The sequence below is a fragment of the Galeopterus variegatus genome, unplaced genomic scaffold (genome assembly GCF_000696425.1).
Source record: "Galeopterus variegatus unplaced genomic scaffold, G_variegatus-3.0.2 Scaffold7, whole genome shotgun sequence".
NCBI classification, from domain to species: domain Eukaryota; kingdom Metazoa; phylum Chordata; class Mammalia; order Dermoptera; family Cynocephalidae; genus Galeopterus; species Galeopterus variegatus.
This window is the reverse complement of record NW_007726118.1, coordinates 1,747,072-1,766,817: the sequence shown is the minus strand read 5'-3', so window position 1 is coordinate 1,766,817 and position 19,746 is coordinate 1,747,072. Positions and strand designations below refer to the sequence as shown.

At 37.4% G+C, this 19,746-nt stretch overlaps 1 protein-coding gene across 1 annotated transcript in view; it reads right to left on the bottom strand.

The window, feature by feature from the left end:
• KIAA0196 (KIAA0196 ortholog) overlaps window positions 1-19,746 on the bottom strand; it is a 55,470-nt gene that overhangs the window by 16,383 nt on the left and 19,341 nt on the right. The window contains exons 10-22 of the mRNA XM_008581292.1: window positions 18,104-18,233; window positions 16,512-16,624; window positions 15,058-15,224; window positions 14,906-14,981; window positions 13,527-13,637; window positions 11,930-12,070; window positions 10,801-10,881; window positions 7,450-7,551; window positions 6,517-6,696; window positions 5,276-5,400; window positions 2,873-3,035; window positions 1,944-2,046; window positions 1,777-1,856 (exon numbers count right to left, since the gene is read on the bottom strand). Coding sequence (XP_008579514.1) covers window positions 1,777-1,856; window positions 1,944-2,046; window positions 2,873-3,035; window positions 5,276-5,400; window positions 6,517-6,696; window positions 7,450-7,551; window positions 10,801-10,881; window positions 11,930-12,070; window positions 13,527-13,637; window positions 14,906-14,981; window positions 15,058-15,224; window positions 16,512-16,624; window positions 18,104-18,233 — 1,572 coding nt within the window. The remainder of the gene's footprint in view (window positions 1-1,776; window positions 1,857-1,943; window positions 2,047-2,872; window positions 3,036-5,275; window positions 5,401-6,516; window positions 6,697-7,449; window positions 7,552-10,800; window positions 10,882-11,929; window positions 12,071-13,526; window positions 13,638-14,905; window positions 14,982-15,057; window positions 15,225-16,511; window positions 16,625-18,103; window positions 18,234-19,746) is intronic.

The window sequence follows — 19,746 nt, the reverse complement described above, 5'->3', positions numbered from 1 at the left end:
TCACTTAATGCACATTGAATCTTTGTGAACAACATTTTCCATTTTTGGTACTCAGTTTTCAAGCTTTAATATTCAACAAGGGAGGCCAAGGAGCCTGGGATGGAGATAAATTCATTCTACCTATTTATTTACCTATTTAGAGATCACAGTTTCTCCATGATTTCTCTAGAGTTACACTATGTACTACGGCAGTCACAAACCACATGTGGCTATTTAAATTTAAATTAATTTAAATTAAATTAAATTAAAAACTCAGTTTTTCAGTCCCACAAGCTGTGGTTTACATGCTCAAAAGCTACATGTGGCTAACAGCTGCTGTCACCATTGAATGACACAGAACATTTCCATCATTGTTTCAGACTGTTAACACTGGTTTAGTGACTACAAGTTCCCTAATTCAAGACAAAAAGACAAATTTGTCTTTTGAGGCTTTATTTAAAGATCACTGACTCAGACACGATCACTTTGCTACTACTGGATTACCAGCAATTATAACCAACAGTGGTCTGTAATAGCTGCTGGGCTGAAAACTAGCTGGTAAGCAAGGGGAAAAGCTTCTATGCTCTACAGAATCCTTGTAATCTCCCTAGGCCTCTCAGAATTGAGACTCAAGCCCGTTCAACCTCAGGTAATTTTTTTACTCCTCCTAAAAGGTTTTCCAGTAAGTAGAAACTTGGCATAAGAAGCTCTCAATATCTTGAGGCTTAAGGGAATGTTAGACCTATAAAACAGGAGGATTATCTAGCAGAGCCAAAAGGCTCCTTCTATTACCTACTCTGTTCATTCAGTGCTTCAGTAAAAACAAAAACAAAACTAAAAAACCACTTCCCGAAATTACGGGAAATATATTGTGAATTTAGCTGAGACACCAACCAGTACTGTCTCAATAAGTAACTTATATAATTGGGAACAAGAGAATATAATTTTTCAAAATTCCCTTAGCATTCTAGACTTTTCCTGTGCTATGTGATACTTTTAACCATGAATCACAGTTTTCCACCAGGAAATGTACACTTTCCTACTATATTGTAAATAGCTTTCTGAAGAAACAGGTAGTGTTTCCTTTAACTCTGTCTCTCATATCAGCTGATGATGCCTTGTACACAAGGACGTTCAAAACGGGGTTGTGAGCGTCTCAGATCATCAAATGATGAGAAGGACCCGCAGAGGTGCAGGTCTTGGGAGCTCCTGCCACAGGGCAAAGGCAGGAAAGAAGGTGACTGGACTCTACAATCTGTTGATTTGCATCCAGCAAATTAATCTCACCATCTGCCTTTCTTCTTTGCAAAGACACAGTGTAAAGACAGTGTAAAGATAATTTATGCCCCAAAGAACCTGGCGTTCTAAACATCTCTGTAGATACAGGAGGGGAGAAAGACAAGTGTCTGGTTCTAACAGCTACTGGGACAGATTAGGTCTGTGAACTGACAGATCATTTCATTAAATGAACTTGCTATGTAAGGACAGAGCATTAACTGCAGGAGGAACATTTCCATTTCCCTGTGTGAAAGCACTTCTGGCCAAAAGGCATTTTGAAAAGACCTGGTTTTCTTGAGCAAAAGGGAGACAAGAGGCTCATAAAAAGCCTACTCAAGAAAAACCCAGAAAGGAAGATAAAGAAACAAATGAATTTACAAATAACAATAAACTGAAGTATAATATTTTTGTTCTAATGACAAAAGAAAGAAGAATAGCTTTCTTTGGGCAACAAAGTTACAAGAAAATAATGATTAAAAAAATACAGCATTGATTATCACCCTCCCTCCCACAACATACCTTCATTATAGCCTCGAGATAAGTGGTCCAAATCTTCTGTGTTTTGGCAATGGCGGAAAAATAAATTTTATTTGAATTTGCTGAAAAGTTAAAACATAATTTTCTATTTAGTAAATTCAGAAAGGCTACAGTGTTATCTCCACCATGGCTAATCTCAGGACACTTACCCACAATACTTTTTAGGGGGCTGACGGCATTCATGAGGGTTTTTAAAGTATCCTGGACAGTTCTGTCTTTCAGGATAATTTTCTGAAACATACTGAGGAAATTCTGAAAACAAGAAGGCATGATCAAAGAACCAAACATAATGAATAAAATGAATAAATACCTGTTAACTAAAATGCTATGCAGAACAGAGACTGGACCTAAGTCACAAAAAGCCTATAAACAGGCTGGCAGAGGAAAGCAGCAACTTGAGATTCCTATTAGAAACATACCCTGCTGGGAGGAGTTACTGGCTTCAAAGATAAAAAGTTTTAGCTTCCCAAGTTGAAACTCACAAAAACAGTCTAACCATAAAAATACTATGCTGGCCAAAGAAATTATGGCTTATTCTAAGTTCTTATCTACCCAATAAGAATCATATACAGTAGTCTTCCCATTAACTGTGGTTTCGATTTCTGCAATTTCAGTGACCTGTGGTCAACCTTGGTCCGAAAATATTATATTGAAAATTCCAGAAATAAAGTGATCTGTGGTCAACTTTGGCCCAAAAATATTATATGGAAAATTCTAGACATAAACAATTTTATAAGTTTTAAATTGCACACCATTCTGAGTAGCATGATGAAAACCTGCCATCCCATTCTGTTGTACCAGGGATGTGAATCATCCTTTTGTTCATGGTATTATATGCTACCTGCCTATTAGTCACTTACTAGCTGGTTATCAGACTGAAAAAGCATTTGGTACTATCCCTGGTTTCAGGTATCCAGTGGGGGTCTTGGAACGCATCCCTTGAGGATAAGGGGGGACTACTGTATGCCCGACATGAAAGCATGAAATTATAGTTATATGAGTTTAAACTGCCCAGCAAGATCTATGCTCATCTCTCCCCTAGCATAGCAGGAACAGGCACGAAAGTCAAAAGGCTCACCTGTAACTCTTTCACAATCATAAAGCACAGAAGCCTGTCTAACCCATTTAATCCAAAAGTACCCAAGGTGGTCTGGATTTCTGAGAAGAGGCGGCTGCTGGTCACTTCTTGATGAGTTTTCGTATCATACCAAGTATTCAGCTGGTCTATATGACAAGTCATTCTGAAACAAAAACAAAACAAACCTAAAGCCCAAAAGCAGACCAGAATTCATTCTAAAGAGATATGGGGCTCAACAAGATTTGGGCATTAAATATGAAGAACAACAGTTACATGATTTGCATTTTTTAACCTCTGTGTGCCTAGGCACACAGAATATACACGGTGACCACCCAATGGACCAGTAAAGTAAGATTCAGCTAGACCACCTTGTCCTACCCTATGTTATATCATTGGTTTGAGTCGTTTATTTCCCTGAGTTGGGCTGTTGATTTGGAACCACATTGAGAAGACAAGGTTGGGTTCAGCTGTCAGGTTGGGAGATAGCTGTCTCTTTATGGGACCTTAGCTGTTTGTTTATGGGATGTTTTGTCAAATTTCCAGAGGCTGGTGATAAAACCAAGCCTTGTGTCATTTCCATTTGGTAAGAAAGGAACTGAGAATCCTTGAGCTCCATCTAACATTTGAGAGTATGGTGACAAAGCAAGTTGCTCTTTCCTCCCAGTTCCTTAAACTTGTAGATGCCATTTTCTGGTCATCTCCCAATGATTCCTTTTAGACTCAGAAGTATGACAGCAACAATGATAATGACCAACAATATTTATTGAGCACTTATTATGTGTCAGGTACTGTACCAAGACTGTTCCATGTATTATTTCATTTCATTCTCATTATAGCTCCATGAGATAGAAGCATTTTATCTTCATATACAGAATGATATAACTGACGCTGAGAGAGGCCTGATTCCAGCACCATACCCTTAGTCACCATTTCAATGATTCTCAAACACTGGAGGAGGGGCCTTGAATTGCTGGTAGAGCTTGTTAAAAATACAGGTGCCCAAGTTCTATTCCTGGACAATGTGACTAAGTAAGTCTGGGGTGGAATCCAGCCTCTACATTTCAACAAGTCCCCCTGCCGGCTCCAGATATGCCCCACATTCAAAAATCTACCACATACCTTTATTAGAATGAGTCTTGGGAAGGAGCTAAAAGAGCCCCAGAAGGGAAGTTTAAATTTGTAAGTAAATGGGAAGAACAAAAGAAGATGATTTCGAGAACTGCAAACAACTTCTACTTCCAGGCTTCAATGTGTCCTTCTTCTGCCACCCAGTGCTGGCACTTTGAATGTGTCCCTTGAGAGACTCCCAATTATGATGATGAAATCAACATATGGCATGGAAATTCCACCATGCTTAATCATCTCTGCATGTACTAACAGGGCTCTAGGTGGACAGTTTTCTAAAAGAGCTTCAGTGATTCAACCCATGGATACCAAGAAAGGAGGAGCTATAAAACATTTTGGATTATTTACTTTTTTTGGTCTGTGAGTCATAGATAAAATTCCTTATTTCTGCTGGAAATTTTGGAAAAAGTTTATGTAGTTGGTCAACTTTCATAAGTTTTGAGAGACAAAATATGCTTGGATTAGAAGGCAGCACAAAAAAACATTTAATTCACACAAATTCAACTATACATGCATAGGTAGAGAGGTAAAGAAGAGAATCATTTTTTCCTGGGTAATTCCACCAACCAGTCTACTCAGTGAGCATGTGCCGGGGGTGAACATGAGACAGAAGACATGAACCTGCTTTCCTTAGTTGGTCTTAGTACAGACTGCTTTCATCTGAGGCTCAAATGAAGAGAAAGGAGGAAAGCTGGCTCACTTGGACTTACTGAAAGGCAGCATGCTAGTCTCTACCACGGTGCCCCCATAAAATATTCACAAGAGCAGTTTTAATTATATGAGATTTTTGCCCAGGTCCTGCTAGATGTAGAACCTGTGTGACCCATATATAGACTGTGACTCACTGTACGTACAGCTATGCAGTTTGCCCTTGAATATCATAGTGCTTAGGAGCTGGGCTCTGAAGTCAGAGGGCCTAGTATTTATTAACTATGTGATCTCGGGCAAGTGACTAAGCTTTTCTGTGCCTCAGTTATTTCATCTCTTAAATGGGAATAATAACAATGTCTACCTTCCACGATGGTTGTAATGAGTACAAGAATGGATGGGTATAATGTGCTAAGAAGAGTGGACAGGTAAGTGTTCAATAAATGTCAGTTCTTACTATCAAAAGTGCTTGTGTGTTGGGCTAGCTAAGAAATAAGGAGGTAATCTTAAAAAGTCAAGGTATGAGTTGACAAGTACAAGATCTACTGACAGGGGAGTGTGTCACAGTGACACAGGTGAGATGAGATAGTCCATGGTGTTTAAGGCTTAGCAGAATTCAGCTACACCTACTTTGGGTCTGTGATCCGCAAGATTTCTCTGCAGAGTCGACCAATAAATGTTATGGATTCATCCACAGGGGTAAACTTTGGTATTGGAATATGAGTGGACTGGTACATACTTTGCCAGTCTTGAATCTAGAAAACAAAGCCATAAATAGTTAGTACGTGTTTGATAAGGTAACCTGGTTATCCTTTTCCACATAACTTTACAAAGTTAATATTGCTTGAAGAGTGACAATAATTATTCCTTGGTTTTGAAGAGGAAACTTTTAAAACTCATTAACAGCCTCCCAGAAATGCCATTTTTTGATATTCATTAAAAAAAGAAACATCTGTGAAAAAGTGAAATGACTAAGGAGAGAGAAAAGAAGACACACAGGAACTTCTGGCTTTTTGTCTTAGGAGGTGACATGTATCAGTGTAATATAAAAATCCAAAACATCATAAGGCTGGAAAATACTTAATCTTTTGAAAATGTCACCTTGAGTCACATCAGTTCCCTCTATAAAAACTGGCAGAGTGGCTCGCTATTAACTACTGACTAAAATCAAACTTCTCACTTATGAATTTGGTGTTCTTTTTTTAATCAAATTAATAAAATTGGCAAAAGACTTTAGTAGGCATTTTCCCAAATAAGATACACAAATGTTCAATAAGCACATGAAAAGATGCTCAACATCATTAGTCATTAGGGAAATGCGAATCAAAACCACAATGACATAACACTTCACACCCATTAGGCTGCTATAATCAAACAAATACAAAATAACAAGTGTTGATTAAGACGCGGAGAAACTGGAACCCACATACACTGCTGGTGGGAAAGTAAGATGGTGCCACTGTTGTGGAAAACAGTTTGGTGGTTCCTCAATAAATTAAACATAGAATTACCATATGTCATAGCAATTCTACTCCGAGGTATAGATCCCAATCAAACCCAATTGAAGAAGTCCTAAATCTTTTGAACTCTTAATCACTTGGGTTATAACAATCACAATAAACAGCTTCATTTTGTAGCCATTTAATTATGTCCACTTTCTCCTTAGGGCACTAAGCTCCCAGAAGTCAGGTGCCATATCAACTATTCTGCAACCCTCATGGCTCCAGAAGGAACTTAGATTGTTTAGTGCTTACTGATTTTCAGTTACTATTCAAATAAACTTTCTTATTGGCATTTCTGAGCTTTGGGGTATGCACTTTAAATATCAGAAATAACAAATATACTCAAGAATTTTAAAACTTATTAGATACCTTTGTTCTTAAGAAGTTATTACACTCTTGCTCCACATTATAATTTATAATACGAGATACTTCTTCTTGCCAAATCTTCAAACCATAAATGCTGACATAGTCCTGTATGTATTCAAAAGAACGATGGAATCCATCCATGGTTGCTCCTAACTCTTTCAGCTTGGGCATCAATTCACTTGGCTGTGCAAAAGGGGAAATGTAAATCTTTTACATTGGAGTTGATTGTCAACTACTAATACTGACGTTAGTCCTGAAATGATACACCAACTAAGAGACCATAGTCATAGTTTAAGATATAGTTTAAACTTTGGAAATACTATTTCCTACTTCACCTAGGATGAGAGGCAGCTAATGTCAGATATTCAGCAAAAAATAGGTTTCATTCACTTGGTAAGGAAGCCTCATATAAAGGAATATTAAAAATGAATTCTCTCACATCATTCAATGAATAAATATATCTAATCTTAGAACACTTAAAATATTTTAAATTGAATTTACTGAGCTGAAAAATACCCTATATATAAATTTCAGGCCTACTTTTTTTCTTCTGAGACAAATTATCATATTCCCTAACAGATAAAGCAAAATAAAAAATTACAAGCCTTTATACTCGTAGTTCCTATCTGTTTTAGGATTAACAAATTCTTTTAACTATAAGAAGTAACTGAATCATAGACAACAGTTCAATTCTTAAAATTGGGGATCAACAGGTAAAGAAAAGAAATAATGGTTTTAAAAAGGATTTTCCTATAATATGAATGGATTAGAATATTGGATCAAAAAGCACACTGGTTGTTTGTATTGAAAATTATATATTAGATACACATTAGATAGGAGGAAAGGTCTTGTTCCTAATAGGTTAAAAATGGTATTCTAGTCCCTGTTAACAAGCTGAGTAGAGAAAACAACAGACCCATTTCAGTCATTTGATACCTTGGCTCGAGGGTTGAATATCAATCCCCTGTGCAGGGCAAAAGCAACACGCTTAACTAGCTCCTTTCTTATTCCATCTTCCAGCAACTGCTTCGGATCCACCTGAGAGCAAATCAAAAGTAGTAAATGGCAGGTAAGAAATATTCAGTCCTGAAGGAATCCAGAGGGAAGATGGTTTCCAGAATCCACAGTGAAGCCTTTTCCTACCTCATCTCTGCAGGATTTGGATTTTTTTCCTTTCCTGACCGTATTTGATCTTGTGCAGCTTGGACAGATTTTAGGACTCTATTTCAGTAAAATTCATGATGACAATTTTACCACATATTATTTCAAAGATGGTGATAATGGAAAGTTTTAAATTGCCTCACATTTCAATCACTTCATTAAAAGTAAAAAGTGCCTTTTCTTACCACCAGGAGGAGGAGGTGGAATGAAGGGCCTGTGTGTGAATTCTGCTGCATGTCTTTCCTCTGTATGTTATTCAGAGTATCTATAACTATATGAGCAAACTCAACTTTTGGGTTGGACCACTTTGTGAATTGAATAATTGTATTTTCTTTCAGTATTTTTGTAATGCCATTTGTATTAGAAAGATAAAATAAAAAAACCAAACTGCTATCTAATCCTATAAGTTTATTTTACTGATTATTTTTTCTGTAATGAGAAAGTTTGTTATTCCCTAAAAAAGTCTATTTGATCTATTTAAAATATCACATGGTTCTAACACACTCCCTTGAATTCTCTGAGACTTGTTTCTTTTACTTTTAATTTGTAAAGAACAGTTATTTTAAAAAGTCAGAAATACAACTGATGGGTTCCATCGAGTTTTGATTATATTTAAACTTCAAAGAAGACAATTGCAATAAAAGCTGCGGAAAATACAAAAGCCAAAGAAACATGTTGAACTCCATCAATTGCATGCAATCAGCAAATTCCAGACTATGGAGAAACTAAAGGTCAAAGGCTCTGGGTTCCTCAACAGATAAATTGTAAGAAGAGAAAGGAACAGAGGAGAAAGCTGTAGATTAAGAAAGACTTAAAAGATATATTTTTTAAAAAAGGACGAGTCTGAGCTATAGTGTTTAGAAATTTACCCTTGGATAATAAAACTGTAAAGAGAAAGGCTGAGATTAGGTAAAGGCACATGACAGGGATTCCAGGAGCGGGGCTAGCTACATTATTCTTCTTGACATACGTGGTGGTTAGAATGAGTGGTGTTTACCTTACCATAACCCATGAAGCTACATAATTGTTTCTGTAGCTTTTAGTACCTGTGCTTTAGTTTACAATAAAAAGGTAAATTATAAATAAATATGAGAACAAAATCAAAGCAGTAACATGAAGTTTTCAAAAAAATATTCCTTATAAGAACAGATGCAGTGAAAAACAGTTCAATGCTTTTGTGAATCTAAAGGTCTCACATGGCTTTTCCAATTCTTCCTGGATTTCCACTACTAATTAATGGAATTGTTTATAGCTGAGAGAAAGCTGTCTTCACATAGCCCCTTCCTCACATTTCTATTCCTCTCCTAGGAAATTAACAACAGTTTTCATATATATCCTCCAGACCTTTCTCTATTCATTTATATACTTAAGTATTTGTCCTTAAACACATAATTTCAAAAATTTGAATGAGATTATTATATACATATATATTATGACACAGTATCATAATTTTATTCTGCAATTTGTATATTTCCCATTATGGAAATTTTCCAGAGGCAAATTCTTTTTGAATGGCTGCAGACCCAATCCATAGTATGAGTGCACCATGATATATTTTAGTCATTCCTTTACTGATGGATGTTTACATTATTTCTATTTTGGGGGGGCTGCTTCTAACAATGGACGCTTATATGTATATCTCACTTGTTTTAAGTCACATCAACCAAACTGAACGTATACTTTTTATAAGTATTTGAAATACATCCTTAACATCCTGAGATTAAAGATTAGTGAGGGCTACAGGATTCCTTCCAAAAGCCCTGAGTTGTTGTTGTTAGACTGGCAGAGAGAGTTTACTGGGTTGAATGGGGTTGGTCAGTATGATATTCCTTCTGCTATTATTATCTGAAAGATTGTGGCAAAAGATTTCTACCTTATTAAGCAGTCTTTCTTTTGAAAATTATTACTAATTATTAAGTCTTATTACATCTTTCCCACATTGATCACTTTGAAGTCCTAGGCTTTATCACTCTGTATGGATTAGTCAGAAGTGAATAACCTACATTTATACTCTGCACATCAACTGAATTAAACTGGCATCAGGCCTAAAGCATGTTTAGCAGACTTTATTAATCTGCTAATACCAAGTATTGGTAAAGATGTGAGTAGATACAAAGGAAACAGTTATTTCAGAAGGCAGTCTGGCAGTACTGAGACAAACTAAGTATGAAGAGGCCCTAAATCCTAAAGGCCCACTCCTGGGTATGTAGATTTCAGAAATTCTTGCACAGGTCTGAAGTCTCCACTCCATATTCAGAGATGCTTATGAAGACACTGGCTATGATAACGGGGGAGATAAGTGTCTGCTCCTAGCAGAATGGTTAAGTAAAATGTGAATTCTACACAGTAGTAAGAAATAACCAACTACCTTCTTACTTATGTTTACTTAACATAAATAAATTTCAAAAGCAACAACCAGTGAGAAGTTAGAAAAAGGATGAGACTTAGAGCACCATATGACTTAAATAAATCAAAACCATATGCACACATAAAATAATACCATATGATAACAATAAGGATACTTTCATATTTAGGGACATATATCAAACACATAGAGTAGGCATCATGGGAAGTGGAAATGGGAGTAAGAATCCAGAAGAAAGAAAAAATAAATAAAAGAAGAGAGGAGCTTGAGTGTATCAGTGATGACAATGGTCTGTGAACAGAGGGGTATGATTATCTTAACTCTCTGCATCTGGGGTGCAAAATAAAAACAGTAAAAAGAAAGGGGGAGAGAGAGAGCATGCATGCAAGCACAGAAAGCAATTCTGCCTAAGGAAAGTGAACCATTTTGTTTTCTTTGCTATTACAAAAATTCAACAAAACATGTTTTTCTTAGATTTAAATAACTCTTGGGTAAAACAGTTACTAGTACCACACATTTTCTCCAGAACTACAGGATAGAGTAATTCCAAGATTACAGCATAGGACTGCATTCAAGCATTATGAAGAATAAAGATTATAATGCTCTTCCTCCATCAATAAATGAGCAAAATGCAGATCAAAACTGGCATGTGAAACAGCAAGATGACATCACTCCCTGTTCCACACATGACAATTACCACAAAATCCAAACAACTAAGAGTCTTACTATGAGGCCATGAAGACTAGAAGCAAAACTGTTACCTTGATGATGCCAACCAAAGTCGTTTTCATCATTAAGATGCCCTCAGTAAAAATGGAAATAGCATGAGTAAGCTTGGCAACCTTTAACAAAGAAAAAGAGGTACAATAAAGTACTTCAGATAAAAGACTCATCATTTCTACAGAAAGCTACAATAACTGGCTGATAGTCCTGGAATGCACAAAGACAACAGGAAATGAGTAAGTGGCTTTAGAACACCTGTGTCCACGTTCCCTGGACAGAAATGAGGCGTCGTGGTGTAACTAAAAGACCACTGTTAGACACATTGGGCAACTGCGTCAGAAGACATCAATTAGTTCTTTAACGTTTGACAAATCATTTCCCCTTCTTTGGGCTTGCTTTCTCATGCCTTAAAGTTAAGGCAGCATGCAGTAATACTGATGATCCCTTCTGGCTGAAAAACACTAACTGAGACGCTGAGAAGGTAATCCCCATTCACTAGCCTCCACATTCTTTTCAAGCAACACCAGCAGACACTGATCAGGTAGACAGATGCTGTCTTTCTGAGTCAGAATAAATGTGCAGATGCCAAGTTTGATAAGCAAAATTCCTTTGGAATTGTATCAAACAATGGAAAATTGACACTGGACATCCCATTTTCAATTCTCACTTGATTTCACTTTTCATATCTTTAAATTCTAAGTTCAGGGAGAAAGAAAAACAGAGATGTTTGGGGAGAACAACCTCTGATGCTGCTTAACTATTGAGTGGTCTTAAAAGTCTGTCCATAGGAAATGGTTAATGTAACATAGATTTTGAGCCACTGATTTGGAATATAAAGCAGGAACATGAATGTGAAAAGTCTAAGTAATCCAGCTCAAAGAAAACAAGGGTTAAATTACCAAGACTATTCAAGAGAAAAGTGACCAACTGAGCTCATTTCCACTGAGAATATTCAGGTGAGCAAGGCCTTCAATGCCACCAGGAGAATGTCAAGAATAAAGGTGAGATTGTATTAAAATGGTAAATGATGGTTATCATTGAGAGTGTGAGAAAATAAATCAGAATTGGTCTGGTGGTCCCTGAGATATGTCAGGTAATATAGCACTGTAATATTTCATGACTGTTAGTTTTAAATATCAAAAGGCTGAAGTCAAAGGGACACAGCACCTCGTATCGTGGGCCAAGCTGAGCATAGTCCCTTAGCTTATCTTTGTCCAGGCGGGTAGGCACTTCATTGATATCATGGGTCTGAAGCTTTATGATCTTTAGAAGAGATGTAAACATGCTTTCTGGAATGATCTGCAAAACCTTTAGTGAAAGGGAAAGGAGGAAATATAATTGAACATTTATTTTATTTCTTAGCTGGCGAGTATGAGGATGACAACAAGAAGGGCACCAGTGTGTACAAACAGCAATTTGTTGGTAGGAAGGGATGCTGAGAAACATAAAAGGGCTGCTTTGATAACTGCTAGCAGACACATGGCTCCATTCCTTCGAACAACTGCTCACAGAATATAAAGTTAATCCTCCTACAAATGCTGCAAAAGGATATATTTTTAAAAGGCTGGGGTTCAAAGAGGTTAAGTAATATCACTGTAGAGCACACAGCTAGTGTGTGACAGATAAAGTTTGAGTTCAGGCCTGTCTGGCTGCATGCTCTAACATGTTATTCAAACAAAAACCAAAATTCCCGGGAAAACTTGAATTAGGTTCTGACAAGGACATGTTGGATCTAGATCTGGCTCTTTTATCAACCATCTCTGTGGCTCTGAGGAAGCTACTACTATAAGCTCTGTTCCTCAGTTTCTACATCTATAAAATGGAGGTTAATATCACCAGCATTTAAAAAATAGGTATACTCCAGAGGAAATGGGGGGAAAAATAGGTATAAAAGTCCTTTGAAACTAAAAACACATATGCACATCCACAGTAGCAGTAAAGATAAATTTATCTTCGGGTGTTGCAAACTTCTGGAATCAAATTTTAAAAAGGGAAAGGAACATATGTGCATATTTTACAGGACTGCAGTGTACCTTTTTTTTTTTTTTTTGTCTTTTTTTCCGTGTCCGGCAATGGATCGCAACCCTCAGTGTTGCCCCCGTACCGGACCGGGGACCGGCAACGGGATTGCACCCCTCGGTGTTGCTCCCGCGCCTCTCTCAGCCAGTGAGCGGGAACTGGTCTGTATGTGGGATCCGAACCCTCGGGCGGGAGCGCCGCCGTGCTTCCCAAGCAGCGCAATAAAATGGAGGTTAATATCACCAGCATTTAAAAAATAGGTATACTCCAGAGGAAATGCGGGGAAAAATAGGTATAAAGGTCCTTTGAAACTAAAAACACATATGCACGTCCACAGTAGCAGTAAAGATAAATTTTTCTTCGGGTGTCGCAAACTTCTGGAATCAAATTTTAAAAAGGGAAAGGAACATATGTGCATATTTTACAGGACTGCAGTGTACCTTTTTTTTTTTTTTTGTCTTTTTTTCCGTGTCCGGCAATGGATCGCAACCCTCAGTGTTGCCCCCGTACCGGACCGGGGACCGGCAACGGGATTGCACCCCTCGGTGTTGCTCCCGCGCCTCTCTCAGCCAGTGAGCGGGAACTGGTCTGTATGTGGGATCCGAACCCTCGGGCGGGAGCGCCGCCGTGCTTCCCAAGCAGCGCACTATCCAGTGCGCCACCGGGCAGGCCCTGCAGTGTACCTTTTGTATTTAAAATACCAGTAGCTAAGAAAAGTAAATAATCACCTTGAAGTAATTCTTACCTTTCTCACATAGGACACTAATTCTCCAGAATAATACTGAGACACGCTGAGAAGGTCAGGGCTATTTGCTTGATTTATACGAAGAAGGGGTAGATCAAGGGCAGAGGCAAGCTGGAAGAAAAATTATATATCTCTTTCTCTGTTTCAAAAAAGTTACAGAAATGTAACATATGTCCAGAAAATGTGACATACAACAAAACACTTGGGCTTTACCCAACAGAGGGCAACCACCACCTAACCTCATTAATATCATTAATATTTTCTGAAAATATGTACAATTTAAAAAAAATTATAGTTATCTGCTATGGCTGTGGTTCTCAAATTGTGGCCTCTGAACCAACTGCATAACCATGAGCATCACCTGGGAACTTGTTAGACAGGCAAATTTTTGGGCCCCATCACAAACTCTGGGAGCGGGGCCCAGCAATCTGAGTTGCAGAGAATTGTGATGTGTACTCAAGTTTGAGAGCCAATGAGTCCTTTGTGGAAATCAGATATTTTGACTGATAGACTACTGAATTTGTCCAATCCACGATGTCACTGAATGTAAGAAGTGCCATCATTTTATGAACTGCTCAGAAAGAAAGAAAATGCTGACAAGTAAACTATGATTTAGGGCCGAGCCCGTGGCGCACTCGGGAGAGTGCAGCGCTGGGAGCGTAGCGACGCTCCCGCCACGGGTTCGGATCCTATATAGGATTGGCTGGTGTGTGCGCTCGCTGGTTGAGCGCGGTGTGGGCGACACCACACCAAGGGGTTGCGTTCCCCTTACCGGTCACGAAAAAGACAAAAAAAAACAAAAACAAACAAACAAACAAAAACTATGATTTAACATCAATTACAAAACCTATCCCCAATTACAGAGATGTTAAAATAGGAAAAGAAGTGCATCTCAGAATTGATATATATAACTCCATCAGAATACAGCGTAAATTATTTGTGCATTTTCCATGGTCTGAAATTACCTCAAGAGCAAGGGTTGTCATGCCTGTGTTGTTCACTGAAGCCTAACCTTTCGAGTAGATACTAATTTGTAGCAGAGGCTCAATAAGTATTTTCTGAACAAAGAAGTAAAAGGACTTAATCCTATTTAGGGAATAAAGGACCCAAAGGATTTGCATTTTTAGTGCACCAATGAAACTTTAAGAAAAAATCTATTTTCTCATTTAAAAACAATATTCTGTAAGAAAATTCAACTTATATTTCTGGCATCTTTGAAACTATGCTGTCATGAAAACGGTGCTAACAATTTTCAGTCCATAAAAATACTCAAATTATCCAACTTTCTAAAAGGATGAAATCTTGGGCTAGCAATGGTAAGAACGAAGGTCAACTCTTTCGTAGTACCAGAGAATGTGATCTCACTGTTGTTTGCTTACCTTTAGGAATGTAGCTCTGAGTTTAGTCACCATGGATGGGTTTACCCTTATGCTTTCTTGCATGATGGATGTGAAACTGTAAAGAGAGATAAATGCTAAGAAGATGTTTCTGGTGGCCTTCATCAAGGCCATTGTCAGGCTATCCACATTACCTGTCAATTAACTGCCAAGCAAAAGAAAGGTCCCCGACGATCTGCATTGTGATCAGGACCTCCTCTTTAATGTTAATGGTTCTGATCATTTGATGTAGAAACTTGCGAGTATCAGCAAGAAACTGACATATTTGCAGATTTGATTCCAACTGGTGAAATTCTTGAACCTATGTTACATAAATACATTTAATTTAAAAATTCTGAATGGCCTCTATGGTGCTCATTTTCCCTCGAAAACACTTTGAATACTCCCACTTTCCATTTTACTATAAATAAACATATAATGGAAAATCCTCTTAGTTCTAAAGATTTGCAAGACTGCTAAAAATTAAGTTACATCATAACCAATGTGTTGCCTTTTGTATATTATTAAGTTTTTTTGACGTAATCTTTAAAACAAAACAATGATTCCAGTGTCATGAAAATTTAAAAATTTTTAATTTTATTTTGGTTTTTAATATATTTTCTCCTTTTTTTTTTCATTTTCATTCTTTTTATTTTTTCCTGAAATTTTAATGTCTACAACTCAAAAGGCCTAGGTTATATGCCAAAATAAATAAAGAAAAAGATAAAAAGCACCCAAAATTTATAAAGTTGTTCATAGTTTGACTATAATCCCAGAAAATCCAAAAAACAAGGAGAAACTTTGGTATACTAACAATTTAAATATTATACTGTGTTGCTATTTATAGTGACCATTTTGAAAACCTTGCAGAAATGAGAATAAAAACCTGTAAGAAAACCTGCCAAATGAAAAAAGTATTAATAATATATCTAAAAATGTACAATTGTAACAATTGGATAGAGTTACAGTTTATAAGTATAGATAATGTATTAAATTAAAGAGGATTTTTTTGGTTATTGTTCTAGAGTTTTATTTCCCATTTTAACCTAGTTAAACATACAATTAAAATATTAAGAGTGATGAGGTAAAATCTTTTTTTTCTTTTTGTTTTTTTTGTACAATCATTTTCAAGTAGATAAAAAAACAACAAATGATTTTTTTCAGAAAAACAAATACACTGTTTATAAGCATATGGTCATTAAACAACTATTTTAGTTTTTGTATATTCCTTTCCAGTTTTTCTCCCCAAGGAACACACTTTTTACAAACTTAAAAATAGTGTACATGTGCAGTTTTGTTTTTGCTTTTACCTCCTTATCACAATTTACCCAACATTTCTATTTTATTTTCATAATTGTTCTTCCAAGACTACATGTTTCTTCAAGTTGAAATACCATGACTTTTGCTACCATTCTCTTCATGCTGGTCTTTAATTACTTGTCCAATGTTTAGGATACTTTATATAATATTACAGGAAACATATTAATTCATATTACTTTTGCTTTTGATGAAATGTTCTCTTAGATATATTTATAGGAGCAGATTGCTGGGTGGGTCATATGGTACAATTCATGATCCAAGAACTACCACTTAAAAAGACTTTCCTTACCTCCTCCAAAGCTTGTATTAGTTGTACAGTTTTTCTGCCTGCAGCAGTAGAATCATCATAATTTAAAGACATAATTTGCTTTGAGATCTCTCTGAACCAAGCTTGAAGATTTTCTATTAATACAGAAACAAGGAAAGACTACTGAAATTCCAGACTTCCTGAAGCTGTGGCTTTAAATTTAATTAAATAATCCCTTACGAATCCAGTTCTTACTCATTCAGCTTTTACTGTGCACCTAACATTGCTCCCAGGAATTCATCAAACCAAAAAATCACCTGGAGAATGTGACCAAGTAGAATAGACTGAACTTTCTACATAAACAGCTTAGTCTACGACAGTTGGCAGAAAAGGATTAAAGCTCACATACAGGTTATAAAGGGTAAGTGCAAAGGTGGTATTGGCAGTAGAGAGGAGTAGAGGAGAAACTAAAGAATGTGACACATAGTTACTGGGGAGAATTTTATGGAAAAAGGAGATGGGTAAAGATCTGGATAGTCAGAGACAGGAAGAAGGGTATTCTACCTTGATGAAGGACAAACATAAGCAGAGGCTTCAGAGCAAGAATGACGATGGCATGTCTTGGAGGGCTAAGAGGAGACCGACAGGTTGGAAGTGCGAAGGTGAGTTGTGGGAAGTCTGACCAGTTTAAGTGGTGCTATTTGCTTTCACAAACCAGCAGACAATTCACACAGCAGAGACAGGAAAGGGCGTTCACATGCTCTGAGCCCCCGCAGTGTGTCAGGCAAAGTTCTAAGCTTTGTCTCGTTTAATCTCTGTAACAAGCTATGGAGGTAGGAATTGTTAGCCGTTTCTCAGATAAGGAAGCTGATGCTCAGAGATGCCATTAGATGGCAGGTGCATCAGTGAATAAGAACAGCAAGATTAGAAGAGAAGAATCTTAGGGCCGGCCCGGTGGCGCATTGGAGAGTGCGCCGCTTGGGAGCGCGGCGGCGCTCCCGCTGAGGGTTCGGATCCCATGTGGAGACCAGTTCCCGCTCACTGGCTGAGCGCGGTGTGGGCGCAACACCGAGGGTTGCGATCCTGTTGCCGGTCCCCAGTATGGGCATGACACCGAGGGTTGCGATCCCGTTACCGGTCAGTAAAAAAGACAAAAAGGAAAAAAAAAAAAAAAGAAGAGAAGAATCTTAGATATCATCTATGCTGGTAGTTATTAAATATTCTCAGGTGATGTATCCTTCTGAGATCATGATAGCTACAAATCCTTTCCCCCTCCCCACAAATGCTCATAAACTAAGACATCAGTTTTGCATACAATGGGGGCAGAGGCAGATTATGACTCTTTAAACCTCATCTATGAACCAGTTATAAGACTCCCTAGTTTAGCCTAACCCCATATTTCAAAGATAAGATATGAAACCTGAAGTCCAGAATGGATATGAACACTTCCCAAGGGAGCACAAAGCTAGAGGCAGCCAAAACTACACTTCAGGTGTTTATTAGCAATGGTAAAGAACAACGTCAAAACATACAGTGATGAAAATGTAAGAACTTTTCACTCTGCCAGTTTTCAAGGTTTCAAATAATCTGTCCATACATTTCAAGCACACCAATATTTCCTCTTCGGTAATTACCATTTTTTTCCACTCTGGTTAGGGGTTTCACTCCCGAAAAAACATCAGCAAGCTCAGTCATCCGCTCTGAGCCCTCTTTCTTGTAATATTCCCATTTGGTTTGCTTCTCTGAAAGCATTTGCTTGAACATCTGTTGAAGAGACAGGACAGACTTATTTATTTAAGAAGAAGTCCAGATTAGGCAGTTTATGAAGACAGCCTGAGTGAAACCCAATTTATTATAAAAAATATATACCAAAAATTAACACTGAGCCTGAGGCCATCTCTCAAGCATTACTTTACACAAATTGAGGAGCAAAGCTAGATCATTTCTAAGACAGTGGTTCTCAGACCACCTGCACATAAGCACCATCTCGAGGGCTCTGAAGTTGTCAGATTCCTAAGCCACACTCCGAAAGATTCTTATTCAGAGGGTCTTGGGTAGGCCCATAAATCAGCATTTTAATGTGAAATTGAATTTGTGACTACTGCTCTATGGTCCTTTCTAGGGAACAATTTCTGCTATTCTACTTTAGTCAGGGAAGGTTTAAGTATTTTATTGTCAGATGACTGGGGAATGAATTAAATTACACATAAAGGCTTTTTCCTATTTTATTACATAGTAATTCTGTTTGTTAATTCACTCCTCCATAAAATTTAAATTCTACAAAGACTTGGGCAGAGGAGAAAATGGTAAACTGAGTTTTTTTTTTTTTTCTTGAAACAAAAAATACTTATTTCTCATTAAAGGGCATACCTTCTCAGACAAAGGTACAGGTTTTATCTTGCCAGGCCCCTATAAGGTAAATATACACGAGTGCTGATTTTTCTCTTAAGAAATTCTTTATTCTCAGCACCATAATGAATATTGAAAAGATGATCAATGAGATAGGAAGAATCCATGTGCAGATGAGAGAAGCAAGGCTGTGTGGAATTTTGTGGGGCCTGTAGAGGAGGACTCTTAATGATCTGGGCAGATGATTGATCAATAAAATAAGAGGATGAAGACTCTTAATGATCTGGGCAGATGATTAATCAATAAAATAAGTAAGAGGATGAGGAACAGTGAGAATTATTTATAGAGTCGAGGGCCTGGGATCAATCTTTCTGAGTGCCCGGGATCAATCAATGCCATATGGCAATGGCAAAGTGACAATACAAAACCACCCTGAGGCCTTCCTTATGGACAAAATGGCTTCATGCCCTTCAAACGCTTACTCATGTGAACTCACAGGTTTCATATCTTATAAGATAGAATTTGGGATAGGGGATGGCCTTTGAATTAAGAAATGTACTGTCATATAAAGATTAGAAGAAACAGAGTACAGGTCTAAGTACTCTGTTTATAGGAGAATCAGAAAGTTGATTCTAAAAAAAGAGGTGGGTGGGGGGAAGGAGAGAGGAAATATAGGTTAAAGAACCAAGCTGAAAAGTCAGAAATTCAAATATATCATTTCTTTACACAATTTGTATTGGGTAGGTTTTTTTTTTTTTTTTTCTCTTTAACAGAACTTTTCCTTCTTGAAGATCTTTAACAATGAGTTGGTGCTTCCTTAGGCTGTCTTCTGTCTCCTCTCTACCTGCATAGACAGAAGGAAGCTGTCTACTCTATTTCAATAGATTTCAGAGAACAGATTTATGATGAGAAATGCTGGCTTAGTCAG